This window comes from Artemia franciscana, unplaced genomic scaffold (assembly GCF_032884065.1).
Source record: "Artemia franciscana unplaced genomic scaffold, ASM3288406v1 Scaffold_188, whole genome shotgun sequence".
Lineage (NCBI taxonomy): Eukaryota > Metazoa > Arthropoda > Branchiopoda > Anostraca > Artemiidae > Artemia > Artemia franciscana.
The window spans coordinates 389,912-410,406 of record NW_027062997.1 but is presented as its reverse complement, the minus strand read 5'-3'; the positions used below and the strand labels follow the sequence as shown (position 1 = coordinate 410,406).

The 20,495-nt window shown below is 35.7% G+C and overlaps 1 protein-coding gene across 1 annotated transcript in view; it reads left to right on the top strand.

Moving 5' to 3' along the window:
* LOC136042736 (uncharacterized) overlaps positions 1 to 15,705 on the top strand; it is a 50,121-nt gene extending 34,416 nt beyond the window's left edge. Inside the window, exons 4-6 of the mRNA XM_065727701.1 lie at positions 882 to 991; positions 2,318 to 2,473; positions 15,416 to 15,705. Of these exons, the coding sequence (XP_065583773.1) occupies positions 882 to 991; positions 2,318 to 2,473; positions 15,416 to 15,595 (446 nt within the window). The 3' untranslated portion in view covers positions 15,596 to 15,705. The remainder of the gene's footprint in view (positions 1 to 881; positions 992 to 2,317; positions 2,474 to 15,415) is intronic.
* Positions 15,706 to 20,495: the final 4,790 nt, after the last annotated feature.

Sequence of the window (20,495 nt, the reverse complement as noted above, 5' to 3'; positions counted from 1 at the left end):
AATATATGAAGAAGGAGATTTGATGAACCTCTGGTAGGAGCAAACTAATGCATGGGCAGAAAAACAGAGAAATTAGAAAAAAATTACTCGCACTATTACATGGTAACTTGTTGTTTATTAATATAAAATTTCATCATATTAAAAACGAATTTTTTAGAATTGTTGAGCTATTTTGTTCATGGACAAACCTCTCGAAACTAGTTCTTAGCTTAAAATTTGCCATTTTTTAAAGAATCAGTTTAATTAAGTTAGCTTGTTTTTGTACCAAATCTACAGATAAAAGATCTGTAGATCTACAGACAAAAAAAACATGTAGATCTACAGACTGTAAAAGATCTTCAGACAAAAAAAACAAGCTTTCTACTAAAAGGGAAAATATCAAAACCAAAAATGAAAAGAAATTTGTACGTATTTGAGGGGGGTTGCCCCTTTTTCAAAACATCGCTCTTCACGCTAAAATTTTTAGTTCTTTTAAAGATGCTTCTCGTTGCACTAATTGAGTGACCCTTGTCTTACAGGAGTTGTTATTAAGAAATTAGGACAAAATTCAAACTAGCAAAAGAGCGAGGAAGGAGATTGGAAGAAAAGATTTGTCGAAGAAAAGAAGAACTTGTTGGGTTAACTGTAAAGATATCTAAATTTTGAGGGTGGTATATTGTGTTGAAGCAGCAGGGTCCCTCTATTTTCTTATCTGAAGTGCTGGAACATCGCCTGAACCTTTTTTTTTCAAATTACAATTTACTCTACATTATTTTAGGCAATTTTTCCAACTAAAAAAAATAATTTACAGAATTTTTTATAGCTATAGTTGTTTTTGTATGACTCTCTTTGTTGGTGTGTTTTTTGTCTTTTTTTTTAATCTATTTCTTTTCTCTTTGCAGGGCTGACTGAGTTAGACCTCAATAATTGCATTAAAGTGACTGACGTATCTTTGGAGTCAGCATTTACGTCCTGTTCTTTAAAGAAACTTTCCTTAAGAAACTGCTCTCAGGTTTGTAATTCTCTCTTTGCGTAGATACATAATGCATACATATTGATTACATATACTCTCAAAACCTCCAAAAATTAATTATTTTGCTTAACATTCATCTAGACCACTCAAATCCTTACTATAATTTAAGTCTAGGAGAATTCAACTTTTCCATTTAGTTCCCTGCTTCTCTATAGCTTTTGCTCTGTTCTTTAGGATAAAGTTCATCAAAATTATCTGTATAAATGGGGATAGAACGCATTGTTGCTCAGCTCCTGTTCAATTCAAAACTAGCCAGTAACCCAGTGCCCTAAAATAACCTTTGCAATTTTATTTTTGGACATAACACTTATCAGTTTAACACTTGTCACTTTAATGTTTATTTTTGGTACACCATACAGGGATAGAACTTTCTTTAAAGATCTTCTGCTTGATGAAGTAAATGCTTGCTCATAATATAAAAAAACTGAGGACTAAAGAGGTTTGATAATACAGACACTTCTCAGTCATTAATATAAAGTTGACATTTGGCCGACCCATCCTCTTCCTAAAGCGAGGCTGTTTTTCTCTTAAAGCTTTATCACAGAATTTTTAGTCACAATGGCATCATCATTCTAAGCAATTTACTTATGATATATATTTACTTTTGATTCATCTTCCCTATATTGGGGTTTAGTTTAAGTTTTCTAAAATTGCTATGTACCTTCCTGTTTTCAAAAAAATACTTTGACTATGTTCAGTTATTTATCTGTAGCTTTGCAACCACCATATTCAAAAGACTCATTTACCAGACTAACAGTGCCATATTGATTATTGTTATAATTTTCTAAGTAATGTGTTTAATCCTTCTTCACAAAATAATTCTCTTTTCACTCCCATAGTGTCAAATACTTTAGCAGGATGTGCTGTTCTGACAAATAGCAAAAGCTTGCAAAATGCCTAAAAAAAGGAACTTTGATCACTATATACTTCAATGTATAGAATTTATTTGTCAGATTGTATAATGATAAATGATGATAAAATATAATCTTTTGAATTGTTTATTGTTTTCTGTCAGGTATAAAATAAATTTCAAAACTTTGAAATAGAACTATGAATGCAGTTTTGTTCAAAATATATGGGTATATGAGTTATGTTCAAATTGTATTAGTTATGTACATAGTATATGAGTTTTGTTCAAAGTATATAGGTTATAAATACCCTATATTTTACTGTGTAAAGAACAATAAACTTTTTTTGATCTACTCTTACAAGTAGTTTTCATTTTTCTGCAATTTAATTTGGACCGGTTTTAGATGTAAATTCAATTATGATGTTTGAATTTTTCGAATTTTCTTCTAATTCTAGATTACTGACTGTGGTCTTCTGAACCTTGCAGCTCAACCAGAATCATTCAAGCGATCTATAGAAGAATTGAATTTGAGTGGTTGCTACAAAGTTACTGACTGGGGTTTGTCTAAACTCCTTCCGAAATTAAAAAGAGTACATGTCCTCAACTTAAAGGTACTTTTTAGTTGGTTGTTCCCATTTTTCAGGGTTTTTTTCAGTAGATTGTATCTTCGACATTGCTGCATTATTTTATATATAGCTTTTACTTATTTAAAACCTTTGTTTATTTACTTTTTATTACCTTTATTTTATTAAAGAGAACACAGACAGAGTACCCAATAGAGAAAAAGACATAAAAAGGAGAATAACAAAAAAAGACATCGTAACGCTTGTCAAGCCATTGATGAAGATCACGTATTAAAATCTGAACAACTGTTACATACATAGCACTTTAAACATCACTATATAAAAAGGATATGCAACAGATGATACTGATTTTGTGATTATGTTCCAAAACACACGTGGGTATGTTTCACAATCCACTAATTTAAAACTTATGAATTTATAAATTTGTGGGTCCAAGGGGGTAAATGAAGTAAATATTTTTTATACTTGAAATATAGTGAACAGATTTTACCTTTACCCATTTTGTGTAAAAATATTCTTAAATGATGTTAATATAGAAAATGCGGTAATTTTGTAGAATTATACTATTTAGCAAGGATTATTTAGTTGAATTTTTTTTTGTTTCGAACAATTGAGGCTTAAGACAGACAACGCTTACTTTCAAGATGAGAAATAGATGCAAACAGGTCTATTTTAGTCCTCGTCCAATTAAAAGACCAAGGTAAAGAAGTTGTTGTACTGGTTTTATGAAAGAAATGCCCTATCTTGGACACGCCCCAGGTGGACCAACGAAGTGGACCTGAATTGCTCCTTTTTAAAGGAAGAAGATCAGATTTTTCATAGTTAAACTCAGTTACCCAGTTTATTATCTTCATTCTCGAATAAACTTATAGTTTTCCGTTGTACGTTGTATCATCCTACTAAGATTAAAGATATCCTGCTCATAACTGACAAGTGTCACGTATGTTGCTGCTTCTTTGCATGGGGATACACATTTGATTGAGCACCTAAGACGCCATTGCTAAATGATTTTTTGAAATGATAAGACTTTAACGTACACCTTTATAAACAGAAACGAAACTATCCAGATCATTTGGAAGGTTTCAGATACATTCTTTTGACAACGCGGGTTCACAAAGTATTTTCATATTTTGTTCAAAACTCCTTTTGACATTTTCTGGAAATTTCAACTTCATTCATTACCGTCATTCATTACTCTTTCTCTTGATGTTGGAGGTGCACTATTTTGTCTTCCATAAAACTGAAATGTAACGCGTGTCTTTTTCGTCTTCACTGTCTTTAATGAGCCACGGATCAGTCTCTCATTAAGCTTGAAAAGCCTAATACATATTTGATTCATAGATGGCACACCATGTCTAACTTTCCAATTAAATGTTGGATGTGAGACTAGTGAAGACATAGGAGATGCAACTGTCCCACTTTAGTTCTCAAATCATTCAGATTAAAATCTTTGCAGGAAATTTTGCCCTGTAATGAAGTACTTTGGAAGTGGATTTTTTTTTTTTAAATTGGTTATATGTTTAATTGAGGGGTGCTCTCCGTATCCATCCATTCAAAGTTTTTCAGTATTAATATTACTAAAAAAAAAATCTTAAATATAAATATCAACCTGATATCATATATTTTACAGTAAAAAATCTAGAAAAGCTTTATGAATATTCCTGATTTGAATAATAAAAAAGTAATAGCAATTATAGACAAATAGAAACTATTTTTAAATACTTTTCCCACCAGAGAAGTTTTTCAAATATAAGTAAAAACTTGCAATTAACAAATAACATTCATTAAGTATAAATATTCTTAAATTCTTAAATGAAAAAATTAATTGAAAAAATTAATATATAGTAATATAATTATAAATTAAAAAAATAAAAAAAATTAATTTAAAAATTAAATGAAAAATTAATTGAAAAAATTCTTAAATATAAATATCAACCTGATATCATATATTTTACTGTAGAAAAATCTAAAAAAGCTTTATGAATATTCCTGATTTGGATAATAAAAAAGTAATAGCAATTATAGACAAATAGAAACTATTTTTAAATACTTTTCCCACCAGAGAAGTTTTTCAAATATAAGTAAAAACTTACAATTAACAAATAACATTCATTGTTCCTTTCTCAAACATTGGCTTTAATAGTTTTATGAGGGTCTAACCCCATTCTTTGTGTTAATTCCATAGAAATTAAACAACTGTATACGTCTTAACATACTGAAAACACAGGAACTCAATCATTAATGAAAAAGGTCTGTATGTGAAGTGAGGCAATTTTACTCCTTAGCGGGCGTCAAGTTTGAAAATGCAGAACGAGTATAAAAAGTCCGTAGAAAATTAGCGAAAAACGCACACCATCATGGAGCTCTAAAAGATTTAACTTCCCTGATTAATGTAGCAATAGACAAACACTGCCAGTAAATCGCACATGACTTGGCAAAAAATACTACTAAAACTAGATCTACGTTGCATGGGCAACGTGTGGTGTTAAGGCAACCTTTGGTCGGCTTCGCCGAGTAAAGTGTTGCGAGAGCAACAGTTTAGTTTTGTTTCCTCGCTTCGATTAAACGCTGAAGTTGTTAATCTATAAGGATCTTAAAATAAATACTAGGTACACCAACTTGCAAAAGTTGCAAACCCCTCATTGCGACTAGCAAAAGATGCAAACCCCTCATTGCTGAATCTTATTGTAGCCTAACAGCCGATTATTACTTACAAGTCCCCTACATGTCTTACCACTGGAACCAAATTGGTTTTACCATCAAATACACCAGAAACAAATAATAGATACACCAACTACCAAAAGTTTTTAACCCCTCATAGCCAACTGTTGTTAATAAGTCCTCTATATGTCTCACAATTTGTATCGGCCTAGATTTCGTCTCAGTGTGTACCTTACTACTGAAGTTGTCAACCCCTTTAAACTTTCCAACTGGTATATCTCATGAAGGAATTTTTGTACCAAAAATGAATGTCATATTCTTTGATCAGCTCATCAAGAGCTATCGATTGCCGTCGAAAAAAAAATTATATGGGTCTTAGTTCAAAAGTAGATTTTTTTGCCGTAGGCCAACTTTCTAAAGTCACCACTTAGAAAGGAGCAAAGGATAAGCTCCAATTTCTTTAGCAATGAGAGAACTTTTAAAGTTTATTAGGCACATCTGATACCATTTCTCTACCGCAATCCAAGTCCGAAAAACTGAATGATAAACTCAGCTGAAATCACGATCAGAAATGGATAGAAACAATAGATGGCAGCACTTTAGAACCTGTGGGAAAATGTCACATTTTTGCTTTTGTAAATTTTCCTTTTTGTCACTCAAAGAAGATATATTGGCTGGATAATAACCGCATATATTTAACACATATAGATTTTAGTCCATCTTCAATTTGTGGTGCCTACCTGCTTGCCTGCTAGAACGGAGCTTTCCACTCGAAACAGAAACATGCTTTGATGAAACAAAAGCTTGGCTACACAACTTCAGATACTCCTCTCTGACATAGGCTATATAACTCCACTTCACTTCGCAAACCATAGACTCTGGCTCGTGGACAAACAAAAACCATCCTTTTTGGCCCCAGGCAAGAGTTCTGCGGAGCTTTCCAAAAAATAATGTCATATTCATCAATCCGGCCTGAGGTCCACAATTTCCGTAAAAACCGGAAAGGTTAGACCCTCATCATTTTCCAGGAATAAGCTGAGATCGGACATAGAAAAAAAAACACCAAAAAAACAAAAAAAAACGGGACAAAACCAAAGTGTTGCTCTCGCAACCCGATTACTTAGGAATAAAACCCTAATATGTTAGCTAATATAAATTGAAAGGGATTATAGATCACGTTGTCTCTAATTTTACTCTTGCTTCGAAAGTTGCTGTGGATTCTGAGCAAACATTCAGCAATCATCTCAGTATCTCATTTAAATTAGTTATTTGCCTATTACTAAGACGAATCCCCCGCGGTATTGCTATTAGACATAGTGGTAAAAGGTTGATAAGATTCTCTATCAAGGTAGTCTAGATAATATACTGATGAAAAGTAAACTACTGTTTCAGCTTATACTTCATGATTTAAACGATAGCATTAGTCTTGATATGTATGCTGCTGTAATTGTTCATGATATGAAGTATGGGGAGGAAGCCTCTCCCGGTAGCAAAAGTAAAGAGAAGTACCCTTAAGTTTGGTTGAAGTCATGTCCAAAGCTGAAGGGCAGCTAAAAGACGTTCAAAATGTGATATCTCATTTGGTGTGACTGTGATAAGCCAAGGTCTGGTCTTCTTTTTCAGCTTTTTTGAAAGACAAAAAGAAATATACCGAGTGTTTCAGTGACCATAAACCTAGGAAAGCTGAGTGTGCCTCAGCTGAGTTAAAATGGAATAGTTGTGGGCATCAAATCATGGCTAATTGTAGAAAAAGCCAAGACAGATAGTCCAATTGAGTGAGAAGCAAACCTGGCATTAATCCTCCCCCCCCCCTTATTAGGATATATAAAAATGACGTTAGTTCATTTGTTAATAGATATGTCTATTATTCGTCCATGCGCCATTGCTAGGGCAATAGAACCAAGGTAGCTAGTCATAGAGCTAAAATAGTGATAGAACCTATGGTTTTCCAAGTGTTTGGTTAAATGGCATGGGTAAACGGTGGGAGTAAGTGTGCCGCTCTTATTGGACCAATATCTGTTTCTTATCTTTTAGCAAGTCACACCTGCCTAGAGTCCCAAGCAGGTTGACCAAGAATTTAAAATTGACATAGGACCATTAGATTGCCTTGAATGAGACGTAAACGAGGGACGCCAGCCTATGGTCTTAGGCAGGTTTAACCAAGAATTTAGAATTCAACCTAACCCATTGGTTGGGTAGTAGATCTTAGGTTGACTCGGGCGAGAGTGTCTAGACTGGGGATTTTCCTGACACGGGCAGTGAACGGGAATAAAAGCAAGACCTTAGTAGCATTCGATTTCGTAGTCCAATCAAAAATTGTTTTTGCCTCTGCGTGATTTTGGAGTTACGCACCATATTGTTGCGTCGCCTTCATATTGGTATAGTCCTTGTTATGTTAGGGTTGAACTTGAAAAGGTATTTTAACTGGGCCTGTTAGTCTTATTAGAGGACTCAGGAAAGGTTCTATTTTAAGTCATACTATGTTTGGGATTCTTACGACTACTGTGACTCGGACAATTAATGGAGATGTTTTTGATTTTAGTTAGATTTGCTCTGCAAATGATGTGCTGCTTATCAGTTCAAGTCTGTTTACTTTATAGCCAAACCTTGATTCTTTGGTGTCTGGTTATAAGCTCTTAGGACTCAATGTTAATGCTATTAAGACTGAATTTCCTGCTTATAATGCCCGAGGTAAAGCTATGTCATCTTTATCTGTTATTGTGGCTGGTTAATGAATTATACAGTTTTATTCACTGAAATAACTCCGCCTTGTTTATGGTCCAGATAAGCATAAAAAATGTATTCTTACTGTTGACATGCCACATCAGGTTTTCGCACCAGCTATGCCAAATTGGCTGCATTGAAGTATAGTTATAGTAAGTGTGTACTTGCTAAACTATATAATGCCCTAGCTCTGCCTCACGCACTGTATATTTCACCATTTTTGGATTTGCTGTCTAAAACTGAGCAGTTAAAGGTTCGATCGGGGTTTTGTCGTTTACTCAAGTTTGTAGTCAGATTCTCGCTGCATTACATGAATAGTTTTATTTTGAAGTGATATTGCGTTCCTGACCCTTTATATGTAGTGGATTTGATAGATTGCAACGCGTTTGAGAGAAGCTTAAACCGTTTACTTCATTTTCTGTCATTTAACATTATTTACCACTCCTGTTTGGATTAATCTGGTATTATCTATCATCCTATTTGTCTATCTTTTGTTTAGAAGTTGATTTGTCATAAAAAAAAAATTTCTTTGCTCTTTTTTTTATATTGTAAGGTGGCAAAAATAAGCTCAACTTCTCTTCCTGTCTAGATCATTGTGTAGCTAACCATCTAAGCTATACATTAATACGTTTATTGTTTTAATTATTTCAAGTTTGTACTTAAATCAATGAGACAATTGACTTGCCTACAAGTAGATCTTCGAGAGATTAATCATTCTATTTTGTTAAATGTGTCAACTTAGCGTTTCAGACCTTATTACATATCAATGTCCTTATTTTCTTTCACTTCTGACAATATTACTTTTATTATTTAATTCTTGTCATATAATTTCAGAGCATCAAGTTCGATTAGTGACAAAATTGCAAAATGCAAATCCATGTTTAATGCATAGTTAATGTCATTAAAGCATTTATACGAATTTTGGGTATTACTTTGAGGGTATTCATCCATTATTCACGCCAATCGTGTTGTATAGGGATAGTAGTTGTAGTAGCAGTAGTAGTAATAGTAGCAGTGTAAATAAAAGCAGTAGGATTAGTATTCAAATATTGTTTTTTAGTAAAGTCGATATCCCCCTCAAAATACCCTCTTGGTTCCAACTTACATACAAAACTGTTCCTCAGACATTGCTGATATGCCCATTTGAAAACCTGCATACAGACGGTGTGTTCTGATCCAATTCATCTTCCCCTGAAAATTTCCCCTTCATATCCTTAGGAATAGTTTTTATAATAGCCACAGTAGTAGCATTAGTACTAGTAGTAATTGTATTAGTATTAGCAGCAGCAGTATTAACATATTGCCTTTCGGTCAGTTGAACTTACCCTTCATGATGTACTGGAAGTTTCTACTTAATACAATTAGCCAATGCTGTGACGTTGCCGATATGTATTCTTCTCAAAATTTTTATCTCAATGCTCATAGCCTTACATGCAGTTGCAATAGAAGTAGTAGTTGGATTAATAGTAGTAGTAGAACTACTAAATGTAGCAGTGGTAATAGTATTGCTAGTAGTCTGAGCGTTTGAGAGTTTCAACTTAATACACAAATTGATTCGTAAGATATACTCTTTTGACAATCTCAATGCACATAGTGTATTTTCATTTAGTTCAAATTTGATCTCAATATTTCCTAAAATTTTCACCTCCATAGACTTAGTCTCAGTATTACTAGTAACACAGTAGTTATGGTGGCTGTAGGAAAAGTAGTAGCAGTGGTAGTGTATTATTATTAGTTGTAATTACAGTAGTAGCATGCTTGTGCTGCCTTTTGATCAGTTGAATATTCCCTTCACGATGCCCCGAAATTTTCACTTTGATACGGTAAGCCCTTCCAAAAATATGGCTGATGTGCCCTTTGGACTCCATTTAATATTTTTTTGACTTGAATACTCAAAGGCTTATAAGTTGTTGCAATGGAAGTAGTAGCTTGAGTAGTTTAGCAGCAGTAGTAGTAGTAGTATCAGCAAAAGTAGCAGTGTTAGTACTGGGCATGCACATGTTACCTTTTTGTGAATTGACTTTACCGTAAAAGTAATCTCTATAGTATAATCTCCAAGACTCAAATCTTTCCATGAGATACGCTTTTTTAAAATCATGCATGCACATAGTGTGTTTTGCTTTTGTTCAAATTCCACCTCAATTTTCTGTCAAATTTTTGGGTTATTATGCATAGCCTTAATTTTACTAGTGTCATAGCAGTAATGGTGGTAGTAGGAATAGTAGTAGCAGCAGTATTAATAGCCGTAGTATCAGATATACGTCGCCTTCCGATCTGTTAAACATCCCACCCATGATGCCCCAGAAGTGTCCTATGGATGCGGTAAGCTGTTTCAAAAATATTGCTAATATGCTTGTATCAGTAATATGTATCCTCAAAGCATGTTTTGATTTAGTTAAACTTTGCCCTCAGTATTCTGTCAAATTTTTTCCTAGCCTAAAATTTTCTCCTAGCATTTTCTTATAGCCTTAATTGTACAGTATCATTGTAGGAGTGGTATTAGTAGGAACAGCTGTAGCATTACTATTACTACTACTAACTACTCACCACAGTACCAGTCTGCCTAAGGCCAATAGAGCTACGCACCCTCCTCTTCCACCCTAATCTGCGCAGAGTCCCTCCTTACAACCTCCCAGGAAGTTCCTATTTCTCTTAAATCGTTCTTTACGACGTCCTCCTACCCAAACTGTGGATGACCTACTTTCTGTTTTCCCCAAGACGGTTGGCCGAAAAGGACGATCTTCGGCAATTTGTAATAGTGTATTATTAGTAGTAAGAGTAACTGTAATGACAGCAGTAGTAGGTGCACGTTGCCTTTTGGTCAGTTGAATATACCACTCATGATGCTCCAAAATTTCCTCTTGATACAGTAAGCTGTTCCAAAAATACTGATGATACGCCCGTGTCAGCAATCGGTTTGCAAATAGTATGTTTTAATTTAATTCTGCTTTCCCTTCAATACTCCCTGGAATGTTTTTTTCGATATCCACAGCCTTTTTAGTTCTTTCTTCAGAAGCAGTAGTTTCAGTGAGCAGTAATAGTAGTAGTAGCATGAAATTTACCAGTAGAAGTAGTGGTAGTTATAGTTGTAATAGCGTTTAAACGTTGCCTTTTTTGTCAATTGATAATCTTGCTTAACATCTCCTGTAAGTTCCAGATTAGTATGCTTAAACATTCTTGACTTATGCCCTTTTGACAACCTGTATGCACATAGCGTGTATTAATGTTGCTCAAAATTTTCCTCGGTATTCTCTGAAACTCACTTGAATGCCTTTTGTCTTTTTGGAAATGAAAGATCAAACATGCCCACATTTCTCAATACCATACATCGTATGTATATAGTCAACAAATTCCCTAAATGCCCTTGTCCTCATAGCTGTGCGGGTTTTGACATCCCCAAAATGCAAAATTACTGAATCTTTCACCAATGTTGAACATCATAGTTGTCTCAAAATTTTGATTGAATATGTTTTGAGAAATGATGAGTGGGGACGGGGGCTGATTGCCTTCCAATCACTTTTAATATTTATACAGGGCACTAGAACTTCCAATTTTTTAGTCAAATGATCCCAACTTGAGGTTTATACGACCACCCATACCATAAAACTATATATGCCAGGGGCGGATCTAGAAAAAATCTTGGGGGGGGGCACTGAACCAAGGGTGCCAGCGTGATTCTAAATTCTTGGTTCAACCTGCCTAAGACCATAGGTAGGCGTGCCTTTTCACCTCTCATCCTTGGCAATCTAATGGTCCTAAGTCAATTTAAATTCTTGGTCAACTTGCCTGAGACTCTAGGCGGGCGTGCGTTTCAAAAAGCTAACAAACAAGTATTGGTCCAATAAGAGAGTCATACTTAATCCCACTGTGCCCTGCAAAGTTTAACTGTCTCCACTGTGCTTGTAAATAATTCACGGTTCTGGTGTATTATTTCATTCTTTTAGAGTTCAAGGCATTCCTGACATCTTGATCTTCTTGCTTGAACTTAGCTAAAGGCGCTGCAGCTCTACACTTGTAATTCATATAGTACTGTGATTTGGCATGTTGTGTAAGTGCACTATCTTTTCTCCCAGACGCAGCCGACTACCTTCCACCGCTATTGGAGTTTCTTATTATGACACAAACACTACACCAAAGTCCTTCGTCTTCTTGGTGACGGCTCACCACAGCCAGGGAAACCGGACAAGAAGCTCAATGTTAAGTCGACGAGTAACTTCATCCCCCTTTCGTCTTTGTATTGAAGTCCGAACTTCAGCTTCCATCTTTTCTTAAGAACAAACGTAATATCTCCCGATGTTAGTTGGTTCGTTTCTTTTAGTATCACTGCAAAACCAAAGTCAGAGGCGGGCTTGATGCCAGTGTCAAGGAAGGAGCATTTAGTGCTACTTGGGTGTGTCGTCTCCATCTGCTGCATATTGGTTCTTGTATCATCTCTCGATCTTTCTCGTAGTTGATCAGAATGTTTCAAATCAATGTCTGTGTCCGAATAGTGGGAAAAAGTTGGCGGTGACAGTTCGTTATCCTTGGCGAAGTTGGTAGGCAGTGTCTCTGTAGTCGAATTTGTGTGAGAACTAGATGCAACGGGTAACGGAAATCTTGAAGTTATCGTCAGAGTCTTTGAATTTGAACGAGCTTCTTGAAGTGAGGGAAACGACAGACTTGTGGCATCTGAAAGAAATTTTGTTGTGTTTTTTTCTTGTTAAAGAAACCCCTTTAAAAATCCTAGTGAAGGTAGGCGACTCAAAATAATTGATATTTTTCTCAACTCTCGTCGACCGTAAATCCACAGTGTCTAAGTAAATTCGTTTTTCTGAGTTAGCTTTTTTTCTAAACAAATTTATAGGGTTTCATTAATTCTGTCTGATCAGTATATTGACCTCCAGTGATCAATCAAGTACTAAATTATCAATTCTAAGTATTCAACTCGTTACAACCAGTTAGGTCATTTTTTCTTTGTAAAATTCCCCGTTAAGTAGTGAAAAATAAGAAAAATATTCTCAAAAGTGCGCCCTAAGTAGAGATACAGCATTTTCTTATGATATTGTTCACTTCAGAAATGGATGGTCTTGGATGTTCTGCCTTATCTCAATATAGGTTGTTTTGCCGAAACAAGGTCAAAATGCTGTTTTTACACGTGTATTGATAATTTACATCTTAACTCATTAGCGCCCAACGTTCCCAACTGGGCACACCTTACTTTAAATTTTTATGACTAACACGGTAGCTGCTAGGGCAAATTTTAAATGCCCCTTAAACTGTCATAAGAATCAGAGAAGTTTTCAAATTTTTTCGGACCTAGATTTGGTTTAGTTTCGTTCTCCGGATTTTTTTTTTAATATAGGAAAAAGTATGTTTTTGAAACCTCTCGGTTTCTAATGGAGTACCAGAGAATGTCAGTGGTTGAAACCTCTTGTTTTAGTGTTTTGTTCTTCTATCACCACTTCGAATCTATGAAATAATTACACCAAAATGTCTGCAAATAGAGGATGCAGTATCAGTTAACCAAAAGTCCTCCCAACCGGAAACGCTGGGTGTTTCGCAGACCTACAATTTTTCACATGTTTCGTTGCAGGCGATCACTTCTGTTTTGCAGATGGGTCCCAAGAAATGTGCTTCTATCAAAGAAGCTCTCGGGGTAATAATAAAAAACATGGGAGTAATATCGGGGTAGTCAATGACGAAAAGGAGGGAGACAAGGGCATTTATGGATTTATTTGAGGGGGGAGGGGGTTTATTATTAGTCAAAACTTACCTTTTGATTTCCGGATGTTTTACTAAATATCCGGAAATATCCTTCGATCCCCTTCGACATTCAGCCATTAGCCTTCGTCTCTTATCCATTCTATGCTCGTATCCAGATTGTTTCTTTTTATCCATTTTGAAATTTTAGCTACAAAGCTACTTTTCAATCTAATGTCAAATTGTGAATTGACAAACAACTATAACTACCGGTGTTACCGAATGTTTATCTGGTAACACGAAAAAAAGCTGATTCATCAAAACATGAGTTTTTATGCTTGTAAAATAGGTGAAAGCTAGCGGCAATCAAAAGATTTTTATGTAAATTTTGTAGATATATACTGAACCGGCTGAAGATAAATAATTTTTGTCTGTTTTAAACTTCAACTTTGCTCTTTACGTTCATAGGAAAGCTTTGTTTTTTTGTTGTTAATTGGGTAAATAAGCTACGAATAAATGACCAAATTGACAAGTTTACTACAAAAACTGAAAAAAAAGAAAGAAAAAGAACGGAATTGGAATTGGGGCGCCAGAAAATCATGGGGGTCCAGGCCCCCCTGGAACCACTCTTGGTATATGCCCCCGGAGCATAAACTTAAAAACCCTTGCCCCTGAACTATGGAAGATTTTGTCAACCTTGGAGGCACTGCTATATGTTCTCTGAACTTACTTCCGATGGCTGTCTTAAAGAATCTTTCAGATGCGTTTAGGTAAAAGAGGAATTCGGGGAAAAGGATGTTGGTTGGCTTCTTTCACTTTTGACTCTTAAAAAGGGAACCAGAACCTTTAGTTTCTAATCAAATGAGCCACCTCTAGAGTTTATGCGACCACCCCTTCCACAAAAATCTTATATGCCCCGGGGCATGACTTACAACCCTTTTACCCATGCTCTGGGGTTTTCAATCAACCACGAAGGCCTTATTATATGATCTTTGTACTATTTTGAATGTAATGGCTATCTCAAAATTTCTATTTGATACATTTTGGGAAAGAGGACTGGGGGGGGGGCACTATTTAGTCTCCGACTCTTAACTCACAAAAAGGGCTTTAGAACTTCTTATTTCCAATCAAGCTAGTCCCCTCACCTCTTCCACAAAAGTTTATATGTTAACAATGGCCAACTTGTATAACTTATAGCCCCTGTCCCTCAGGGTTTTGGGGGTGGAGAAAGTTGTCATCCCAAAAGACTTAATTTCCCGTGTCCCAAAGTCCTTTCAACCATGTTGAACAAAATGGCGATCTCAAAATTTAGTTTTGATACATTTGGGGGAATAGTGATCGCGAGGGAGGGGGGCTGATTGCCCTCAAATCACTTTAACTCTAAAAGAGGGCTTCAATTTCCAATCGAATGAGCGCCTTTCGAAGATTAAATGACAATCCCTTCTCTATGCTGTGCCTTGGTCAGAAGAAAAGATTACATTGTCCTAACATCGTTCTTTGCTTAGGCAGGCTGCTAAAATTTTCGCTAATATTGAATTACTAATGGGAATAGTCATTTAACAATTGACAGGTCTTCAAAAGTATTGAAAAATGGAAAAAAAGAGTTTTGAATAATAATTGTCAAATAATAAGAGTAAATGTGCTATAAAATTAATAATGAATACTTCATATTCCTGTTGTTAATTGTTCTACATTTTATTTTACAATTTAATTGTTGTACATTTTCCACGAAAAACGAAGAAATAAAAAAAAGTTTAAAATGAATATGAACGCCTAAAGAAATAATTTTTTTTAGGTAAAAGTATTGTGAAGCATTTTCAGTTAATGTTGATTTTATTTAATTGCCATTGAATTTTTGTCTCTTTTTTTGAAATTATGAGCTTTATTTTCTGTCCTTCTTTCCAGGGTTGTCCTAAAGTGACTAGCAAAACGCTCGAAACTGTGAAGAGATATTGTCCAAAGCTTCGGTACCTAGGTATATCTAGGGATGTCTATATGTCAGATAAACCCAGTTTATGGGATACTCTGCCGTTACTGAAGTTGGTTTCCGACTTTGATGATGATTACGATTCCTTTTTCTCGTGATTTTTTGTTGTCCATTAGCACAGTCTCGCAAGCTATGCTTTTGCTGTGCTATCAGTACGATATTTCATTGTTTTGATAATAAAAGTTGTTCTACTACTATTAATCAATAACCTGTATTATTTGTACTAAAATCATTGTAAATTTAGCAGTGAAGGTAGTTTTTAGTTTAACGTTCTTTCAAGCTGAGACTGTCTTATTTGATTTTTATTCAACAATAAGTTGTGGCTGATCGTTTTATATAACTATCTTCTAAATTAATGTTTGTTGTGCTTTTTTGTTTACATCATTAAGAAAAAAAAGTCTTGAATACGAGTAAATTGTTGGAATTATCAAAATTCGTTCTGATTTCTTGAAAAATCAAATAGAAAGATGCCTTAAGAAGCTACGTAGGAAACTTTTTAAAATAGAAAAAAAATCGAAACTTATCTCCTACAATCTGAAAAAAAAAAATATTTAATAGCAGCCTTGCAGACAAAGCTTTTCCTATCGTTGGTGTTTCCTGAAAAAATTTATTGCAGCGCCCCCTCCTGACTCAAATATAAAATAAAAAAGCCAAATTAAATTAAAATTTTTTATCAGTGTGGGTAATCCCCCAGCTCCTCAAGTCACGGTGCACGGGGCGAATGTCCAAGTTGCCCCTCCCCCAGTTTTTGAACGGCTCTGCCTGCAGATTATTCAAAATTACGAATTACTGGAATAGTAGCAGGGTGTATCAAATATGTGTAAATATGTGTCAAGTGTAAGACAACCATAAATATATAAATGAATACCAAAATACATGCATAAATTCCTATAAATAACTGACTCAATCTCAAGACTTGCAGAAAAAAAAGAAGAGTGCAGCTGAAGCCCCTCGTGCCTTCTATATAATTGGACATAATTTGCTCTTTACTGAAAACAATTTCTATTTCAAGCCATGTGTTTAATATCTCATAATATCGAAAAATAAAAAATAGACTCCATTATAACCGACATTTCTTAAAAATCAGATGTGGATCATCAGTTAACTTATACACCAATCCCTAAAGAAGCCACGGGGGAAGTCTACTCTATTCCTCTTCGTTTTTACTCGTTTAGAGTTTCTGCTCCAGTTTTTTTGTTGTTCCTCTTCGTTTTGGGTCTTATTTATTTGGTCATAATGATTTATGGCAGTTTTAAGCTTGAAAAATTATTTGACTATTTCTGCTCATCTTCGGGTGAATTTAGTTATTTAATTTTCTCTGAAAAAATTTGTGTTATGGATTTCAAAATTAACAAGTTTTGTTAATGGAGTCTTTTTCTTTATTCAAATAATATGTTTAATCTTCTCAGTTTTTTCTATAAGAATCCGAATTTCTGTCTGCTGTGTTTTTGACTGAAGAAAATTTAAAAAAAAATGCTAAAATAATAAATAAATAATTAAAAATAATAATAAATAAAAATAAATAAAAATAAATAAAAAAATAATAAAATGCTAAAATAAAATAATAAATGTTAAAAAATTTCTAATAATATATGTCCAATAGAAAATCTGGAAGACTTATTTGACTTAAGTCCCATCCGGCCTTGGTGGTCGTCTCAGGGCCTCTCCTCACAAGCCAATGTATTTGTCGCCTATACTGCTCTCTGTTTTTTGCCAATCTGAGAAGACCAGGGAGGTTGCAGACGGAGAAGTTGTCCTTCCAGCGCTTTGGAGGGCGAGAACCATGGATGAGACCTTCGAAGGCAATTATCGGTAGTTGATCGTTGTACATGCGCTGGACGTGGCCAAGCCACCTGAATTGTTGGACACACCCTGTTGAGGATGGGAGTGTTATACTGCAGTCTTTTGAGAAGGTCGGCATTTGAGACTCGATCTATGTATGTTATGCCAGCGATTCGACGCAGCAGCTATGTCTCAAACGCGGCGAGTCTTCTGGAGTCATGTCTTCTGACTGTCCATCTTTCACAACCGTAGTTAGCTATAGGAATGATGATGGAGCTGAATAGTTTAAGTTTTAGCTTCACGGAGATTCGATTTTGCTTCCATATTGGCGTCAGAGCTTTGAAGTTGGTCCTGCCCAGAGCCAGGCGTCTTTTCATGTCCACTGAGTGATTATTGTCTTTCGTGATCTGGTTCCCCAGATATATGAAGCTGTCTATCCATTCTATTTCCGCTCCATTAAGCTTTATTTTTGGTAGGGATGGGTTATTGAACCTCGACACGCGCATGAATTTCGTTATATTCTCGTTAATTTTCATTCCGAAGGTTCATGTAAATACTTCCAGATTGTCTGCTTTGGTTTGGAGTTAAGCGACGGATCCAGCGAGCATGACAATGTCATATGCGTATACCAGCTTATCGATTAAGATCCCTTCTATCATTGCCCCATTGGTTGCTTCAACATGCGACATTACACAATGGAGGAAGAGATTAAACATGTGAGGTGCGAGGATGCATCCTTGCAAAACACCAATAGAAGTTTGAAATTCTTCGGTCGTTCCCTTAACTGTTTGTACTTGGCTTTTGAACCGCTCATACAGGTTACGAATAAGTGATACCATATTTGACGGGATGCCGTAATGAAGTAGTGTCATCCAAAGGCCATAACTCCAATTAAAGTAGAAAGCTTGTTTGAAGTCAACGAACAATTGAGTCAAGTCAATTGAAGTCAATGATAGAGGTCCTGACCGTATCCAAGGTATTTTTCCATTGCTTGACGGATGATAAAAATCTGGTCTATCGTCGAGCGGTTCGCTCAGAAACCCGCCTGATACTACGGGATGACGTGACTGGTTAATGCCTTTATTCGGTCTAATAGTATCTTGGTCAACACTTGGCAGGTTGGCTTGTCAGGCTAATTGGACGGTAATTGTCACATTCGTCTTTGGACCCTTTCTTATGCAGAGGAATTATGGTAGCGGGATACCACGTTTTCGCGAAATATTCCCTGTGGTAGGCAGCTGTGGCAAGTTTGTGGTAGAGGTCTGTTACGACTTCTGAGTTGACTTTCAGGAGTTCTGCTTGCAATCCATCTGGTCCAGGCGATTTATTTGATTTTACTGACTTCAAGGCAGCTTCAACCTCGCTTCTGAGTGGTGGTGGGCTTGGTTCCAATGGGGAGATGGTTAAATTCTCAAGAACGGCAGGGTTAGAATTGATTTGGGGGGTTTAACTTTTCATGAAAATTTTGTTTCCTCTCTCTCATTCCTGTTGTGTCATTGATGCGAGTCCCGTCCTTATTCAGGAGTACATTTGTTAGTGTAGTTTTGTGCCTCGACAGCTCTCGTATTCTTTTGTACATGTAATGGGTATAGCCTTTCCGGAAGTCGAGCTCGCATTGGTTACATTTGTCATGAATGTACGTGGTTAGAGCGCGTGTGATCTTCTTTTCTGTTAGTCGCTTAAGATGCTCTCTGCTTTCTGGATCTTGTCTATTAGCGACAGCACGCTTCTCTTTGCGCAGTTGAATGTTCACATCGGTGATCTATGGCTTTTCAGAGCCATTAGTTCTTCCGAAGACTCTCTCGGCTATGTGTATGAAGGTCTCGGTGCTCTTGTCGACTAGGGCGTCTAAATCTATTTCCTCTGGATTCATTGAAGAGATTTTTGAGAGCCAAATCGAGATTTATCCTGTAACAGTTGCAAGTTGACTTTTGTTTCAGAAACTTAGTACGGAATTTCGGAAATTTTTTCTAGAATTTTATTGCCGACTTCAGACAGAGGTGGAAAGATGCCATTACTAGTGCGTGATCACGGTCAAAGTCTCCTCCAGTAAGAGCGACTTTGTCTAGCGTGCTCGTTTTCCGGCGTTTCGGGACGAGTACATAATCTATGCAGTTTTTGGTGGTTCCGTCAGGCTTTGAAAAGAGTGTTGGCCACTATCAGCTCGTTGTCCCGGCAGTATTTCAGAAGGCACCCACTTCTTCTGTTTTTGGTACCATGTCCGAATTTTCCCAGGACGTCTTCATTGCTGTCGGATTTCGAGCCGACAACTGCATTAAATTTTCCAATAGCCAGATTATATCTTTTTTTTGGAATGGAGTATTTGAGGCTTTGGAGTTGGCTGAAAAATTCCTCTGAGCTCTTTTAAATGCGTGGGATAGTCCCAAGGATAAAGCTTCGTGGAAAAATGTAATTAATACTGAAGAGTGTTCTCCGGATGTTGCTTTATGTCTCTTTGTATAGTTATATGAATAATAAATTACTTACATTTTTTCCGCAGAAAATAAGACCGTTTCTACCATACCACATTCGAGAATCTGAAATTTGACCTGTGTCTTTAGATGATATTCGGTCTGCGCTTAAAAACGTTAAACGGTCTCCAACTATGGATAGCGATGGGATCTGTTTTCATTACTTTTCTTATGATTGCATTGCTATTATTTTCCATTTACAATTACTATTCCAATCATCCCTTGCCGAATCAATTGTCCCGGACAGTTTTTTAGTGGAGTTTTTCTCCACTATCCCGAAGCGAGGAAAAGACCTTAAAAATTTTAGTAATTATCGACCAAATTCTGTTTTATATTGCTTGGCTACTTCTGGGGTTAGTATGCCATCCCAAACTTCTTGAAATAGTGTCAAAAATGAGAAAAGTCCCAAAATCACCATTTTTGGAAACCTCTTGAAGAAAACTTATGACTCACCAGCTTGTGTAACAAGAAAAAATACTTCATTTAAAAAGTGAACACTGATATGTCCACTTTTTTCTTCCATAAAAAGGAAAAGGAAAAGAAGAGGACGACAAAAGCCACAAATTACTAATTTAAGGCTAATAAGAAAAGAAAAATAAAAAAAGGACGCTACGACCCGATAAGAAAAACTTCGAACACAAAAAAGGGTTTGAACCCAGTTTATGTGTCCACTTTTTTACTTTTTTCTTCTGAAAAAAGGAAAGAAAGGAAGAGAACAGCAAATAACATAAATCACTAATTTAAG